Below are 17258 nucleotides of genomic sequence, written 5' to 3'. Positions count from 1 at the left end.
CCCGCGTCCACCCCCGTACCCAGCACCCCTGCACACAACATCCCCCCCCTGCACCAAGCTTCACCCTCACCATTGCATCCAGCATCCCCCCCGCCAGGCGCTCAACATCCCCTCCCTGCACACAGCATGGCCCCCTTTGTACCTGGCGTGCCACCCCATTCCCCAGCACCCAGCATCTCCCCTGCACAACCTGCACAACCACCATCCCAATTCCGGTACTCAGTATCCCCGCCCCCAGCATCTCCCCCCTTGCAGCCCCTCTCCACAACTACCACCTCCCCTGGTACCCACCATCCCCCTCCCAGCACTCAGCATCTCCCCTCCACAACCACCATCCCAATTCCAGTACTCACCATCCCCCCTATTGCATCCCCCCACAGCATCACCCCCTTTCACCCAGCATATCCCCCCCTGCACCCAGCATCCCCCCCTCCACAACTACCACCCTCCCTGGTACCCACCATTCCCCTCATTGCACCCACCATCACCCCCATTGTACTCAGCATCCCCCCCGCCTCGGCACCCAGCATCTCCCTTCCACAACCACCATCCCAATTCCGGTATTCACCATTCCCCCCATTGCATCCCCTTCCCAGCATTACCCACTTTCACCCAGCATCCCCCCTCCACAACCACCACCCCCTTCTGGTACCCACCATTCCCCACATTGCACCCAGCATCATCCCCTTGCACTCAGCATCACAACCCCCCCTCACACCCCCCATGGCTCAGCTCTGCACCTCCGGGTTTATTTTGCCAGCACCGAGGGAAACCTCTGCACCACCCCCTCCCCAGGCCATGGGGCTGTAGGAAACCTGCCCCCCCCTACCCAGGGCTGCAGCATCCACTTTGGGGGAGAGACCCTGCCTGGGGCATCGGGGAGGGGTCCCCATGATGTATCAGGCTTATTTTGCAGTAAAACATTCCCCCACACACAGTGCAGACACCCCATGGCCACCCACTCACAATGGGCATGGCTGGGGCTGTAAATCTCATAAACCTCAGGGCAAAGGCTGCGCGTTCACCCAGCGCCTGGCACGGCAGGGAGGTGTCCTTCCCTCCGGGCTGGGTGCAGGGTGGATGCCAGGGCTGCCAGCTGCTGTGGGGGGACGCTGAGCTGGCCCCCGGGCCTGTGCTGAGGGCATCAGAGTGTTTCTGTGCCCCCCCTTCCCAGCCTGGGCAGGGGATGATGGGGTGATGGGAGAAAAATGGAAAAGGAGGTGGGAAACAGTGCAGTGCTAGTGCAGAACCTGAGCTTACGGCAGAGTGCTCCAGGGGCAGGCTGTGCGCACAGGTATACTTATATATATATATTTATGGCCATATATGTGCTCTACCCCATCACCTTGAGGCAGGGCATGACAGGGGGCGCCTGGGGACACAGGACAGCGAAGGAGGGACAATGGGGTGACAAGGGCCCCTGCTCCAGCCCAGATGCCTGGGTTCCCAGCAACCCCAGGCCAGGCAGACATGCGTCTCGATCCTCTGCTTTCAAACCTGTTATTTTCAATGCTTCCTTAAAAATAAGCTGGAGTTGCGTTTGTCAGAGCCGCTGGACTCTCTGCCAACCAGAGGCTATAAATACCAGCAGGCTATTTAAGAGCGAGGTATTTATATTGCTTTCCCATCTCACTGTCAATCTGCCCGGCAAGGCCGAGCATCGTTCGTCTGTGGGCAAAAACGTGGCACATGTACAGAGCCACAGGTGAGCTGCGACCCATCTGCTGGGGGTCCTTGTGGTGCCCCCCCCCCTCTGCCCTCAGGGACACTCAGCTCCCCAACAACTGGGGATGGGTCACTTGCATCCATCACATCTGGCAGGATGGAAGGACGGAAGGAAGGGAAAGAAAGAAAAGAAAGAAAGGAAGAAAGAGTGACACTTGCTTCATTCAAAAAATCTCCTCTAGAACTCCAGGGAGGGGGAAGCCCCTCAGTCTCCATCCTCCTGGGGGATACATCCATCCTTGGGGCTGTTTCCACCCCACCCTCAGTGCAGGCAGAGGCAAACTGGTGATGATGAAGCCAAATGTTTCACCCTGAGGCTGGGAATGTGTCCCAAAGGAAGGCGGCTACGGGGGGGGGGCACAGTGTCACCTGTTTCTTTCATCCCCATGAGCTGCCTGGGGTGAAGTTCCTCGGGGTTAATAATCTCCAAGGGTCCGGTGTTTTCGCTGGAGACAGTGAGAGGTGACAACTGAGTAGAAATACTTGTTCTGGGTGCCCATGCCAGTGACAGTACACCATGCCAGTGCTGGTGCCCATGCCTGTGGCCACAGTGATGCCAGTGCCTGTTCCCAAATGCCCTGCCCATGCTGGTGCTACTGGCAGAGGCATGGTCCCCAGTGTGAAGCCCAGACTCCCTGGTGTGATGTCGGGGTCAGTCACAAGAATCCGCCAGGACACTGCTGGCATGACCCCAGGCTCAAGAAAATACCTCCTGGCTTGATGCCAGGGTCAGCCCTGGGACTCCCCCAGGACCCACAGACAGGCTCTCTGCCCTGCCCATGCTAATGTCAGTCACAGCGCCCACAGAATCATAGAATCATGGAATCACAGAATGGTTTGTGTTGAAGGGACCTTCCCAGCTCCCTCAGTGCCCCCCCTGCCATGACAGGGACATCTTCACCAGCTCATGTTGCTCAGAGCCCCATCCAGCCTGGCCTGGGATGTCTCCAGGGATGGTTCATCCACCACCTCTCTGGCCAACCTGGGCCAGGCTCTCACCACCCTCAGGGACAACAATTTCTTCCTCATGTCCAGCCTGAATATCCCTCCTTTAGTTTAAACCATCACGCCTTGTCCTATCACAACAGGCCCTGCTCAAAAGTTTGTCTCCATCTTTCTTATCGGCCCCTTTTAAGTATGGAATGGCCACAATCAGGTCTCCCCAGAGCTTCTCTTCTCCAGCTGAACACCCCAACTCTCTCATCCTGTCCTCCCAGCAGAGCTGTTCCAGCCTTGGATCATTTCTGGGGCTCCTCTGGCCCCTCTCCATCAGGTCCATGTGTGTCCTGTGCTGAGGACCCAGAGCTGGACCAGCACTGCGGGGGGGGTCTCACCAGAGCGGGGCAGAGGGGACAATCCCCTCCCTCCACCTGCTGGCCCCCATGCACCATGACCATGCCATGCCCGGACGGCCAGGCTGTCGCATCCTCCGCAGTTTGCACTGCCAGAGCCCGGCTGGCGGCGACCAGTTATCCCAGTCCCGACCAGCAGAGGGGAATGGTGATCCACATGAGCCACCTCCTCCACCCGTGCCCTCTGCAAGCCCGGGGGGGCTGCGGTCCGCTGGCCCTGCTGGTCCACCAGCCCTGCTGGTTCCCCCGCCCTGCCACGGGATGCTCGCAGGCAGGTGGATGCTCGCAGGCGGGTGGGTGCTGGCCCACGGGGGTGTGTGGGTGGGGGTGACCATCCCGGGCAGCCCTCGACCCCTGTGCTGCCTGTCACAGCCCCGTGGGACTGTCTTGTGGTTTCTGCAGGGTCCCAAGTTGCTCCCCAGCCAAGGCCAGACTTGGAGCTGGTCCTCTCCATCCCTCTGCTCACAGGCTGGAGCTGGGGCTGGGGGTTATTGATCCTGCCCACGCTCTGGCCCTGATTCAGCAAAACCCGGGGTGGTGACAGGCCTGATTCAGCACTGCTTAATCACCTCGTTATAATATCTCTGAGCGCTGCGCGGACACAGCAAATCCCGCTGGGGTCAGTGGGACTGAGGGTGCGACAACCCATGGGACTGTCCCTGGAGCCATGGGCACAGCACCCACAGCCCCGTGGGGCCAGGCAGAGCCACCCTCGGCTTTATCAGCAGAAGCAAGTTTTACTGCTGCAATTATATAGCTGTTAATTGCACCAAGACTGGTTCCAGTGAAGACAAGCAGCCCCCCGCAGGAGGGCACGTTCACACCCTTGTTTTGCTGGTGCTTTTCCCTCCTGCCCAACCTTGGCTTGCTCAGACCCTGTGCCGCAGCAGCGTCCTGTGACAAGGACAAGGCTTATTCAGCTCCAAGGCCTTAGAGGTGACCCTGGGTGGGTTTGTGTGTGGCTGTCCCTCCATGGATGGTGGCCTGAGCTGCACTGTGCTGGCTGCCAGGGCCACTGGAGAAATATATGCATCTGTATTTGCAAGGGACACCCTGAAATCCCGCGGGCTGCACCTTCTGCCCGTAGCACCCCCAGGCTCTTCCCTCAAAGTGATCAGGTTTCCAGATGATCCGGCTGTGGTGGAAACAGATCCTTGGCCTGGGGTCAATGAAAGTGAAAGGAAAACTCCGCTGATTGCTCCTGGTGTCAGAGAAAGGGAAATAAATATTTACTGGGCTGAAAGCTTTATTTCGCAATGTACTGCTGTGTTTTGCGGCTGCAGGAATTCAGCAGGTCCTGGTGGCAGTAGGTGATGTGGGACAGCCGGTTTCTGGGTTGTCTGCAGGTGCATCAACCACCTTTGCTGCTGAGAGGTCAGATTTTACACCATGGTAATGACCGCATGCAAAATCCAAGGGGAGCACGTCAGGGGTGACCCTCCCTGCAGGTACCGAATCCGGGGGAACCAGCTGAAGGGGTAAGGAGCTGAGCACACAGACCCTGCCAGGCTTGGTTTGGCTGCTGTGAGCATAAAAATATCCAAAATAATCAGCTTTTTAAAAAAAGATGCTCACTCACAGACATGGATTGGGGCATCAGGATCATCCAGGAGATGTACTGGGTTCCCTGGAGGGTGAAGAAGAGGTTTGGAGTACTTTGCTCATCATGGTGGGACTTCTGCACCAGCCTCAGGCTTCACATGAGGGCTCTGCTGGTTTGGGGGCTACCTCAGATCACTGCTGTCATCACCACAGTCCCAGGCAGCTGCCTGAAACCATGAGAGCATTTATTCTCCCAGACTATATTGAGAGGGAAATCCTTCATTTTGAAGCTGGGGTAATTCAGCCAGCTCCAGACAGATAAGTATTATTTCCATCTGTTCAGTGAGATGTAATTAGCTGGGATGATTAGACTTTATCACAGTGTAATTTTTAAAACTCTGTATCTGCACAGTCTCTAACAGGAGGGATGTCCGGGCTGGATTTGTCTGGAGCCCCAGCATGAGGGGAAGATGTGGGGCTGGCCTTGATAAACTCATTTGAGCATCATCTACGGTGCAGGAGCTGCTGCATTTGCTTTCCCTCTGCTCAGAGCTGCCGAGGGCTCCTGAACCCAGCAGGGCTCAGCTCCAGTTTTGGCAGAGGCGTCATCCAGAGCCGGTGCCTTTGCAGAGGGATGCGGGGAAGGAGAGCGGGATGATGCTGCCAGTCTCTGTGCCGAAGGAATGAGCCTCCCTTACACACAGGCAGTGCAAAGGGGTTGTATTTAAAGACACCCCGGGGGAGGAGAGGAAGCAGGAGAGCAGTGGGGGGCTCTGTCTGCACTCCCTGCCCTGCCATGGTGGGGTGGGGTTCAGTGCTTGAGCAGGGCAAGGATGGGCTCTGCCCCATGCTGCTCCCAGAAGCTGGCAGTAGGAGAGGAAGGACAAACTGTCCCCATCCCCATCCCTGTCCCCATCCTCATCCCTATCCCCATCCTCCTCAGGTACCCAACAGGGCGGTGGGGATGGAGAAGACCCTGACCAGAACCATGTTGGGGACAATCTCCTCTGCGCGTGGCCACATGGGAATACATCGAGAAGTGCTCAGCGTGATACCACTGCTGAGCTTTGAGCCACCAGACGCCTCACATCACGACAAAACCCTTCTGCTAACTCCTTTATTTGCCCACTCCCAAGTTTTAGCAGCTGAGCCTGTCTCTGCCACCAGCCAGCGCGCAGCAAAAGCTCATCACTGTGTCACTGCGCAACACCGACTAATGGTGCCGGGATGCCGTGCTCATCTTCAGGTGGTTTTTTGAGCCTCAGAAACAGCCTCTGTGTCTGCGTTACGGTCTCCAGTCTCTGTTGACACTCTATTTCTGAGTGCCACAAATATAACCTTCCTGTTTGCAAATCAACAATATCACTGCTCTCTTTTTTATACCTTTTAATTAGGGTTTTTTTTTCTTGTTTAAGAAATACGTCAGCAGGCAGAGACAGGTAATGGCTCAGCATTGTGTGCTCCAGTGCTTACACGGATTTATTTTTCAGAAATAAGGGGTTTATACTACTTATGTGGTCTATTTAGCCGGTCTGTGTGTGCACTGCCTAAATTATATTCCATACATTGCTTCTGTTGAAAAAACGAAGCTTGGTTTCTAATAATGAAGTTATTATCATGGGTAGATATTAACTTCTTTTTTCTATTTGAGGGAGGGAGATGCATTTCTTTTCAATACCATCACCCTTCTAAGGCAGACTTACAAATGAATTCAGAGCCAGACTCCTCGGGGATCAGCGCTGGGGAAAGTGTTTAAAAGCTTTCAGTGGAACAATATTCTATTGGAAATGAGGTTTCACTATAGCTAAATTTCCCATGAGAATGTCTTGATTTCAACAGCATTTTGGCCAGGCAAACAAACTTGCTGCTGAGGGTAAAGGCTTCTTACAGGGCATCGCAAAGAGAAAAAGGTAAATATTTCAGCTTTGAAGTCATTTCCCTTTGAAATGACTTCAGGGATAAGAAGCATGTAAGATGGAAAGGGCTGATGCGTGAGGGGCATCTTTGGTGGGATAAGCCCAGTCCAGGGGATAGCCCAGATGCAGGGTGGCATCTGGATGGTGGCTGATGTCCTGATGTTCTTCGGCTTCATGTTGAGTGTTTGGCTTCAGCAGAGCCCAGCCTGGCGTGGGAGCATCCTCATCCCTCCCCACGCAGGGGGATGTTTGGCCCCAGGGTGACAACATCCTGGCACGGTGGGGATGAAGGAGCCCCTGGTCCTCCCCGCCATGGGTGTTAGTGCCAGGTGGGTGGTGGGCACCGTTTCAGGGCAGGGCTGGTGGCTGCTGGCAGGGAGAGCTGTGAGCAGCCTCCTGGCCCCCTCCCCAGCCCAGCAGCCTGTGGGCAGCCGAGAAGAGCTATTTTGGGCAGGATAAACAGGATGCCTCACTGCAGGGCTGGCCACCTCCACTCCTCCCTCCCACCGCCGGGTAAACAGTCCAGCCCAGGAAAAGACTCACGGCACAACCTCAGAGTCATTTCCACCCCAGATAGCCTAGACCTAGCCAAGCAACCTGGCCGCGGTTAAGCCAAGCTTTGCCCGGACCAGCCTGAGCTCCCAGTGGCACAGAAGCATCCAGGGTCCAGAGCAATCCCGAGGCATGGAAGCACCTCGGCACAGAGTTCCCAGAGCCGTCCTGCAGCTGGGAACAGCCTGAGCTTTCTGGCCACGCTGCCACGTCCTCCCTCTTCCTCCTCCTCTTCCTCCCTTGGTCACACCCCGGCTGCTCGCTGTGCCCAGGGCTCTGGAATCGGTACAGCCAAGGCCTTTCCTCCGGTCGGATCCTGCCCAGGCAGCTCGCTGAGGATCCTACGAGGGCTGTTTCCGCCTGTTGCTCCTGGGAAAGGAGCTGCAGAAGCAGAGGAAGGAGGAGCTTTTCCACCGCTTCCTCCAGCTCCCCAGCCCCGGCTGCTTCTTCCCTCCCTGGGGGAGCAGCCCCAGGTCTGAGTGCTCACCCACCACCCAGCAGCACCCTGTGGATCCGAGCAGGGGATATTCAGCCCCGGCGGCGTGTGTGCTAAGGGAATTTTGCAAGACTGGTACCTCATTGCTGGTTCTAGTATTGCATTTTGAGTGTACCCTCCAGCTCACCAGTGATGCTGGTTGATCTGGGACGTGCCATCCTCCTCCTGGCTTGCCCCACCCTGGGAGAGTGGGACCAAACAGCTCCTGGTCCAGAATCCACGGCCAGAAAGTGCTTTAAGGCAACTTGAGTTTTTCCATGCCATTGTGCCATATGATGAGAGCTGGCCGGGGGACCGGGGAGGGAGCGGGACCCCTCGCCCTTCTCCCGCTCTGCCCCGCTCCTCGGCCGCCCTTCACCTTGGCATCGAGCAGAGCTCAAGGTTGCGGCTGCTGAGGACCTGGGCGTGAGGGCGCAGGTAGAAAGGGAGGAGCGGGTGTTGCAATCGCCCCGTGAAGCAATGTCAGGAGCGGAGGAGGCCGGTGCCAAGACGGGGCTGGTTTCCCTGGCGCCAGCAGCCGCGGGGCTGGCAGGGTCCCCCCGCTGTGTGCGGTGGGGAGGGACGGGACACAGCGATGCCATTAAGCTGGGGGGGGTTCCCAGCACCCCGGGGTGGGGGGTGGGGGTGGCACAACCGCTCTCCTTGAGCCACCCCCATCCCCCAGCCAGCAAATTACAGCGGCTAATTATCAGGAGGAGGCGGGGGGTGCTGGCGCGGCTGCAGCGGGGCGGTGCGGGAGGAGTGGCCGGGCTGGGGCTGCCATGGGGCGCCGCGCTGCCTGACCGCCCCGGGCGCGGCCTTCCTCCTCCTTCTCCTCCTCCTCCTCTTCTTTCTTCTCCTCTTCCTCCTCCTCCTGCCGCCGCCCGGCCCGGCCGGCTCCGCTCGCCATGGGAGATGTGGTCTCCACGCACCTGGACGAGGGTCGCCGCCAGCACATCGCGGGTGAGCCCCGGGCGCGCTTCCCACGTATCCCACCCGGGTTCTGCCCATCCTTCTTCTCAGTCCATGCGGGGGGGACACACCCCCCGTGTTTCCCGAGGGTCCCCCGGCTACTCTTCCCCTCTCTCCCGCACTTTCAACTTTTTCTTTTTTTCTCTTTCTTTCTTTCCACCACGTTGCAGTTTCCCTGTGTTTTTGCCTGTCCCCTTGGCTGGGCGCAGCCCGGGGCGGGGGGGGCGGTGAGGGAGGCAGCCGAGGTGCCTGTCTGCCTCCCAAATGAAAGGCTGGGTTGTGCCGGGGGTGTTTGTGTTGGCTCCGGAGACCGGGGAGCGTGTTCGTGCGCTGAGCTTCCCCGGGCTGCGGGGAGGGAAGGGGGGAGCTGCGCTCCGGAGAGATGCCGGCAAGCCGGGTCCTGTGCAGGGAAACCACTGTCAACATGGGGTTTGCTGGGGCTGGGCCGGCAGATGAACTTTCTACCTCTTAGCAATGCTGGGGGAGAGTTCTGGGGTAGGGGAAAGGACTGGCTGCACCGCTGGGGTACCCCAGGATGCCTCAGCACGGGCAGGACACAGCAGTTTCCCCGCCACCGTGGGATGGGGAAGGGTGACAATGTGGTTATTGAGATCCCAGCCGTCCCGGGATGTCTGCCCGGCGCAGGATGTCTGGTCAGTGCCGCCCCGGAATCACGGAACGTGGGATTACAGTGAGTGTACAGGCACGGTTTTGTGCGAAGGGATGGCTGGGGAGGGCAGGGCTGCTAATTAGTGCCTGCGGTGACATGCTTGACCCCCATAAGTGGGGTCACCCCTCCGTCGGGGTGCCGTGCCCCCCCGCCCTGAGCTGCCTTGCGTCACTTGTGATGCCGGCGCTTCGTTCCCTGGGGCTCCTGAGCAGGCAAGACTTGACCTCTGAGCCCTTTTGTGCTTTGGTTTCAGCTCCCCAGGCTGAAAAACCCTGCTGTCCGCTGGCTTAAGCAACCCCCTCCCACAAAGCTGCATCTCATAAGGTGGCTTCATGTTGGACCTTGTGCACCTTGCTGGGAGCTCAAGGGCTTGGGGATCACCGGGCTTTGGAGGTGGTTCTGCAATATCTTTCCTCTGTCTCTGCCATAAAGCCACGGGAGTGGCTTTGAAGTCCTTTTTCCCCAAGGTCTTTGGGTAAAAAGCTGCTGTGGGTTTGGCACTGATGGAACAGCAGGGTGCAGGTGCCGGGTACTGGCACACGGGCTTGATGTTTTACGGTGTACGGTGGAGCCCACCTGATGCCAACGTCCTGGGACACTGGCAGGAATGCTTACATGGTATGTGGCTCAGCAGGACGCCAGCAGGTTTGCGAACTTTGAAGGTGAGCTTGTAACACGCTGTGGGATTTTCGTGGTGCACAGTTAAAGCTCAGCGCGGCTGATCCAGTCTGTGTGTGACACGGTGTCGAGTCTTGCTCTCCGCAGCATGGTTGGGTTCAAAGCACATTCCGAACCTCCCTTTAACTTACTAGTTCTCCGTACAGAGGCTGCTCCCTGTCCAAGCCCTGCGGTCTTAATCCTGAAGAGCCTGGGAAGAATAACAAGGAGAAGCTCAGCTGGGTTTCCTGTGCAGGAATCTGTCTTGCTGGGCCAGAAATGAGGTGTTTGCAAGGCCAGGCTGGACAGCTGCACCCTGGCAGGGACTGAGCTGTTACACAGGGGGGTTTCAGCCCGTGTGGGCTGCAGACAAGTTTTCACGGGGAAAATAATATTCCTGTGAAATAGGATTATGGGGATTAAGTTGGTACCTGTCCTGAGCCATGCTGCAGCTCTGAGCTCTCAGGGTGAGTAGGGGGGACCCACAGCTGTGCTGGGACACCTCCCTGGGAGAGACTGGAGCCTACTGGGTTCACTAAGCACCTCTCTGCTCGGGCTCCTCGCTGGGTGCAGAGCCCCCAGAGCTGGGAGGGGCCATAACCCGACAGGCAAGGCATGACTTGCTGTCAGGCATGCAAAGCAACGTGGCGGGGAAAACTCCGGGTTTTCCTGCCTCGCTTGGCCTGTTCTCCACTGCTGCTGCTCCTGCCGGCACCCGGGGAGGGATCCATCCCTTCTCCAAGGAACTTGTCCCTGTTGTCCTCCCAGTTTTGGCGAGTTTGGAGGAGCTGCCCAGGCTGACGTGACCCCTAATTACAGGAGGGACGGGGGGCTCTCTGGGCTTGCTGATGCTCCCCATGGCCGCAGCCCCCATGCAGCAGTAGAACTGCACTGGCTGGACATGCAGCAAATCCTTGGGCTGCAGGGATATGGGGAGAGCCTGGGCTTTTCCTCCCTGCTGGGTGCAGAGCTGTCAGCATTGCAGGAGGGTTAAAGGCAGGAAGGAGGTGAAAAAAAGCCTTCCCATGCCATGCATGGTGCGATCCCCTCTGCCATCACAGCCATGCTGTGAAGGTCCCATGCTCTGTGCCAGCTCACGTGGTGGTGGCTGTGGTGAGGCTGATGTCAGCATCTCCCAAATGTCACAAGCCACACACACGTGACTTGTTTGTTGGTGGCTCAGGATCAGGGTCTTTCCTCCTGCTGGTGGGACTGGTCCATCCTCCTGCTGCTGGACCAGGTGTGTGGGCAGCATCCCTGCCAGCACCAGGGATGTCCCACTGCGCTTGGGCTGATGGGGCAGTTGGGGGATGTGATTTACACCAGGGTGGTTGTCAGGCAGTGCTACCAGCAGCTCCTGCCTCCCTTTCTCTGGGGTCTCCATGACCATGTATGGGCTTGAGGAGCAGTTGTGATGGGGCAGCCAGTAAGTGCTTCCTTCTGCCACCCTGCTTCTGACATTGTCCTGGCGTGAGTCACCCAGCTTGTTTGTCAACACCATTTGGCTGCTTCCTCCTCCTCTTCCTCCCAAATGTGGGTTGGGAGTTGCTCCCGACCTGCTCTGTGGGCTGGAGCAGGGACTGGTGCCCTCAGCAAGGGGCTGGGTGAAGTTCTTCCCCCATGCTGGAATAACTCCTTCCCTGGTGTGTCCCAGCCCCATGGTCACCTTCTTTAGGGGGTGGCAGGAGCTGGGTGGTTCTGCACCGTGGGGCTGGTGGTCCTGGGCGAGTGGGAGAGCCCAGGGATGTGGTGGGAGCTGCCGGGTGTTTCTGCAGCCAGAGGGATGGGAAGGTGGGCGGCAGAGCAGGGAGGGTTCCTGGGAACTCACACCTTGTTCTGGCATCTCCAGGGAGTCACCAGCCCGTTAATTTGCGAATAAACCAGCTGTTAATTGGGGTGGGAATTCCTACAGACATCAGCCCACGCAATGGTGGCAGAGGTGACACCAAGCCTCACCCCTGGTGCTGAACCCACATCCTTTCCTCTCCAATGACACTTGTGGGGCATCAGTGGCTGCTTGTCCCCAGCGTCACCGAGGAGCATCCTTCTCCCACCAGGAAGCTGGGTGCCAACAGGATAGGCTGTGGGGTCAGGTCCGGGGGTGCCCAGCAAACACGGAAAAGTGTCTGGTTGTGGTGTGCTGGGGGGGGAGATTGCTGTGGCTTCCTGAATCACAGCACTCGTTTCCTTGCCATGGCCACAGCTCAGCTCCAGCCAGCATGGGAGGCAGTGGCTGCTGGTGTTGGGCTCTGGGGTTGGTCTTGAGGCTGAAAACCTCACCCTGCCCTGGGGTGGGATGATGCAGGGAGGCTCTGAGGGATCGGCACTGCAATGTGCTGGAGCTATAGAGTGCTTTCTCGTAAAGAAGAGTGTGTCTTCTTTCATCATGAAATAAATAACTCCCCTGGCATGTCAGGGCTCCCTGCCAGCGGGGAAGGGCTGGTTCTGGCAAGCCAGGGCTTTACCTGCAGCTGTCGTGTCAGGGCATGGGGCTCACTCGGAGCCAGCGTGTCGGGGCAGGGGACATCGCTGGCTGTGGGGGCCTCTTGTGTCGGTGGCCCTCCTGCATGGGCAGGAGGTAGGAACCCTCCAGCCCTGGGGCAGAAGCTGCCTTCCCTCCTGGGGGGCCTTTTCCTGCCTCCCCCAGCAAGGGCTTATCCAAAGGCATTGCCTTGAGCAAACTGGGGTACTTAGGGAGGGCATCTCTGTTCTGCCTGGGAGCAGAAGGAGCAGAGCTGGCATTGCAGCCATTCTTCTGGGTCAGCCCCGGAACAGAACAGCACTCTATGGAGCAGGATCCCCCTCACTGCAGTGTCAGACACTCCCGTTCCCATTGCAGGGACCCCACAAGGGAAGCACAGCCAAGAGCTGGGGTTTCCCAAGCCTTTGCCTCCCCCCTGTCCCCAGATTGCAGCAGAGGCTGGCTGAGAGCCCAGGGAGGCTCAGCGCGCCCCCGTCAGCTCTATCCCACCCTCCTGGGGACTGAGGGGCTCCCAAGCCCCATGACAGGTTGGAACAAGCTGCTGGCTCCCACCCCTAGCCCTGCTGTAACCACGGTGCTCCCGGTCCAGCCCCACGCCAGGAACAGCAAAGGTGCCATGTGGGTGTGGGGACGGTCACCGAAACAGCCCAGGGAAGGTGTGCAGACAGCCCTGGTCCATAGGGATGCAATGAGTGGTGGGTCCTATGGACACACCCAGGAGCCTGGTCCCAGCCCATGGGGAGGGAGTGGCATCGGACCCACCCTCCCCATTTCCATCCCTCTTACAGCATCCTGCCACCAGGCTTTATTTCACAACCCCGAAGGCAGCTGCTCCAGTGGGCAGGGAGATTGGGGGAATGCTTGTCCACGGGAGCTTGCCAGCGTGATGTTTGAAGGCATCTGAGTACCCCAGCACGGGGCTGAGCAGCCGCTTTGCCCCTGCAGGACCCAGGTCTGGTCCTACCACCCAGTTTGCAGAAGACATCACCCCACGTTTGCTGCAGGCAGTGGCTGTGCCCCCCAGCCCCTGAGCCCTGCCCCGTGCCTGGATGTGCCCACAGCAGCTCTGTGGTGAGCACGGTGCCGGGGGGGCGAGTGGGGAGGAAGGGGCAGAGCAGAGCCCAGCGCTCACAACAAGCAGATTTCCTCCCAGCCTGCCCGGAGCGGAGTGGGAGGAAGGACTAAAGCTCCACCTTTTCCCCTTTTTCAAAGGGAAAGGGCAGCTGCATTCAGCACAGGTCCCGGCTCTGGCTGGTAGAGCGTGATGCCCTTCTCTGTGCCCTCCTGCCCTTCTCCAGCAAGGATCTGTCCAGCTCTGCCCTGGGGGGCTTGGATCCCTTTGCTGTAGGAATCCCCACGATGGGATGTCCCCACACAGCAGGGATGGATGGGACACTCTGCCCTGGAGCTGGCAGGGGACCCAGGGCAGGACTTCCCTCCCTTCTTGCTGCATTGGTGGCTCCTGGGGCATGGGACACTTGTCCTGGCTCCCTCTGCCAGCTCTGCTCAGCACTAGGCGTGATGCCCCTTGAGGGGTTTCCCTGCCTGAAGGGACATGCCCCAAAGCTGGGGTGACCTCAGTGCAACTACGTGGGGCAGCAGAGCAGGACTGCCAGCTCCCAGGTACTTAAAGCAACTATGGCTCAGCCGTGGGAAGTATCCTGATCCCCTTCCTCTGCTTCCAACACATGCAGAGCATCACCTGAGACAAGGACAGAGTTTTGCCTTGGGAGTGTCCCTACATTGGGAACATTCCTGCCTTGGGGACATCCTGTCAAGGGTGTCTGGCTCTCTCCTAGGAGCTGCTTTACTCTGCCCATCCTCCTGCAGTGAGGAAGATGCTGGTGATGCTCTGTGCCGCCTGGCACTTGTTGCCAACCCTATTGGCCCACCATCCAGAGACATCCACAGTTCACCAGGGCCCCTGGTGCTTCTGGCGCATCCTCAGCTTCGGGAGACACTGATCCCATGGCCACCTTGGGCTGGGGCATTGCCCTCTGTGGGGCAGAGGGTACAGGTGTGGGGACGTGGTGTGGGATGGGTGCTGTGGGGCAGGTGGAGCCCCTCTGTCCTGCCACGGCTTCAGGGGGCCAGGCTGCCCTGTCTCGTGTGAGAGCCCGGCACAGTCTCAGGGCTGTTTTGTTCAAATACCTCTTGGTTTTTGTTTTTGTGGATGTACATAAAAGTCTTTGTTTGGCCTCCTCCTGCCGTGCTGGATTGGGTTTCCCGCTGTCACCAGCCAGCTCAGTGGAGAGAGAGTGTGCCAGGATCAGTTCCTCTCCCTGCACTGGGCACAGGGGCACAAGGGGACCGGCTGCTTGACCCCTGCCGAGCGCAGAAGCATTTGCTGGGGCATCCCAGAGCAAGGACCACCCACCCCCTGCTGTCTCTGGCACCCGGAACATGACAGACCCAGGGATGTCCAAGTCTGATCTAACCCCTTTACCTTGGGGACCCCCTGTTCCCGCAGCTCTCAGTGCAGCCCACAGCGCCACTGCCTGCACCCTCGTGTTGGCTTGGCCACAGTGGAGGTGGCACCATGGGTGCAATGCTGCCAGCCTGGTGCTGGCAGATGAGCAGGACCTCATCTGGGGAGGGGTGATGGTGCGTCCCACCCTGCTGTGGGGCAGCACCACAGTGGGGTGAGCGCCAAGGGGCTGGCAGCTCTTTTCCAGCCTGGCCATACACTGATGGGTCTCTGGGGCACGAGACGTGGGATGATGCGACTGCAGCTGGGATGAGGGCAGCGGGTCCTGGTCCAGCGTGGGGTTTGGGGGTGGCATCCAGCTTGAGCCAGCCTGCTCCAGGGGGATGCTTCACCTCCCCACAGCCACCTCCCTGCCCGTGGGACGTCTCCTGACTGTCTTGCCCATGTAGTCACCTCTTCTGGTGGTCTTGAACCTGGTTGCTGTGCCCACCAGGCAGGTGGCACTTTAGCACAGGGTGGGTTTAGCCCAGCTGGGGTGCTGTGTGGACACCTGTGCCCCGTGGCTTTGAAGCATCACCCCTGAAGGTGAACGGGAAGGAATGAGGCAGGAGGGTCTTGCTGGGATCAGGCAGGGCTGAGTGGGCAGGGAGGGGTCTCCTCCTGCCCCCATCCCTCGGAGGCTGTTTGTGCAGGGAGGTTCAGGGCAGTCATCTCTCGCTGGGCTCAATCCAGCCCTGACCGGCTTCTCCAGAGACGTTCAAAGGCTCCGAATGCTGTTTGTTATTCACATGGACATTCCTTGCACACAGCCCCGCAGCAGCCTTGTTCCCGGGGAGCAGCAGGAGACCAGCATCCACAAACACCCGCCGGCACGTAGCCGGGCGCTAATCCCTTGTCTGCTGGGCTGGATGTGCCCCGAGCTGTGGGGCTGGTGCAGGGGGCTGAGTCCAGCTTTGTGGTTGGGACTGGGGTGCAGGAGCAGCGGGTGAAAGGTGTCCGAAGCGCAATCGAGGATTTTCATTCTGTTCTAAGCCGCTGCTGAATGCTCTGCTTCGTTTTCGGCCCCGTGGATTCCGTGGGCTGCTTTAGATCTGGCCGCAGCCGCGCTGAGCACGGCTCCGTGTCGGCAAGTTTGTTTGCTCGGGGCTGGGAGGGGAGCGGCGTGGTGTAACCGTGGTGCAGCCGTGGTGCAACCGCCGCGGCTGGGTGCGGTGCTGGGCCACGGGCTGGGTGCTGCCACGGTGGGGACAGAACCCCAGGGACATCCGCAGGGACACAGGGTGCTGCCAGCAGTCGGGATGGGGGATGCCGCAGGGTGCTGGGCGCTGGTGACGGGGTGCACCTTGCAGGCGGCAAAGCGCAGTGCCATGTCCCCAACGGGTGCCCCAGCCCTGAGCTGGCACCGTGGGTGCTTCTGACTCATCCGGGGGCAGAGCCGAGCCTGGCAAAGGCAGGATCAACGAGAGACGATCAACTGGTTCAGGCCTGGGCCCAGCTGGTTTCTCCTCTGAGGCTCCGCTGCCTCATCCCTTCCTGCTGCTCAGCCCCCGTCCTGCCCACCCTTCCCCGCAAAGGCGTGAGTCAGAGCCCAGCCGGCTGCTCGGCTCAGCCCCAGCCCAGCCCGTGCCTCTGAGACGATTTCTAGCTGAAAATATTCCTATGGGTTTTGGGATGGTGCTGGAGCCAGGCAGCGATCCCCATCGTGCCAGGTCCCCTGGTGCTGCACAATGTCCCAGGTGCCAGCATCAGAGGAAGGAGCAAAGAGCTGGGGCAGGCGCTGGAAGCAGGCTGCTCCTGGGTTGTTCCAGATAAGCTCAGTCTGAATCCCAATAGCACACTGGAGCAGCAACACCCCGCACTGATTTTGCGTGGGTTTCTGTGGAGAGTGCGTTTGCGGGCAGTGAGGGAAACTGTCCCCAGCCTTTGTTTCCTCCCTCCGCAATTTGTTTTTCCCTGTTTCAGTCTTGCCTGGTCTGTATAAGAGAGGAAGATATGAAGGGATACTGGGTCAGCACCTGGGTTTTGCTTTTATCAGGAACAAGCCCATCTTCAGCCCCTTTTCTGCCACTGTGTCCTCCCCGTTGAGGAGCTGGTTCCTGTCCCCTCCAGCCCCAGGATCGCCTTGAGAGCGTGTGCTGGAACCCCCCTCCCAGGGGGATGCTCAGGGGATGCTCAGCCAGGCTGAGTCAGGCCCATGTGAAGGAGTTTGTGTTTTCTGGGTGGAAATGAACTCATTCAAATTCTCAAAATCCTGAAATGCCAGCTGGGGCTTAACCCCTTGAGTGCACCCGTTGTTGCTGCGAGGTGCTCCTGCAGGGAGATGCAGCAGCTCGCAGCTCTTCTGTATGCTCAGTTGACAGTTGCACTGTCCATTCTGCGGGTTGTCACTGAGTTGCTGATGCTCAGCCTGCACAGAGCCATCACGTGCCCTGTCACACTGCCTTTCCTAAAATCTCATAGGGATGAGCCTGCCCTAAGCCCCACTCA

General features: G+C 59.0%; 1 protein-coding gene across 1 annotated transcript in view; it reads left to right on the top strand.

The window, feature by feature from the left end:
- Nucleotides 1–8333: 8333 nt before the first annotated feature.
- The window catches only part of NIBAN2 (niban apoptosis regulator 2), a 30916-nt gene continuing 21991 nt past the window's right edge, over nucleotides 8334–17258 (top strand). The window contains exon 1 of the mRNA XM_065853887.2: nucleotides 8334–8525. Coding sequence (XP_065709959.2) covers nucleotides 8471–8525 — 55 coding nt within the window. The 5' untranslated portion in view covers nucleotides 8334–8470. The remainder of the gene's footprint in view (nucleotides 8526–17258) is intronic.

Source organism: Patagioenas fasciata, chromosome 20, assembly GCF_037038585.1.
Source record: "Patagioenas fasciata isolate bPatFas1 chromosome 20, bPatFas1.hap1, whole genome shotgun sequence".
In the NCBI taxonomy this organism is placed as follows: Eukaryota; Metazoa; Chordata; class Aves; order Columbiformes; family Columbidae; genus Patagioenas; species Patagioenas fasciata.
Note: the sequence above shows the minus strand (reverse complement) of the source record. Positions and strands in the feature narration are given on the sequence as shown.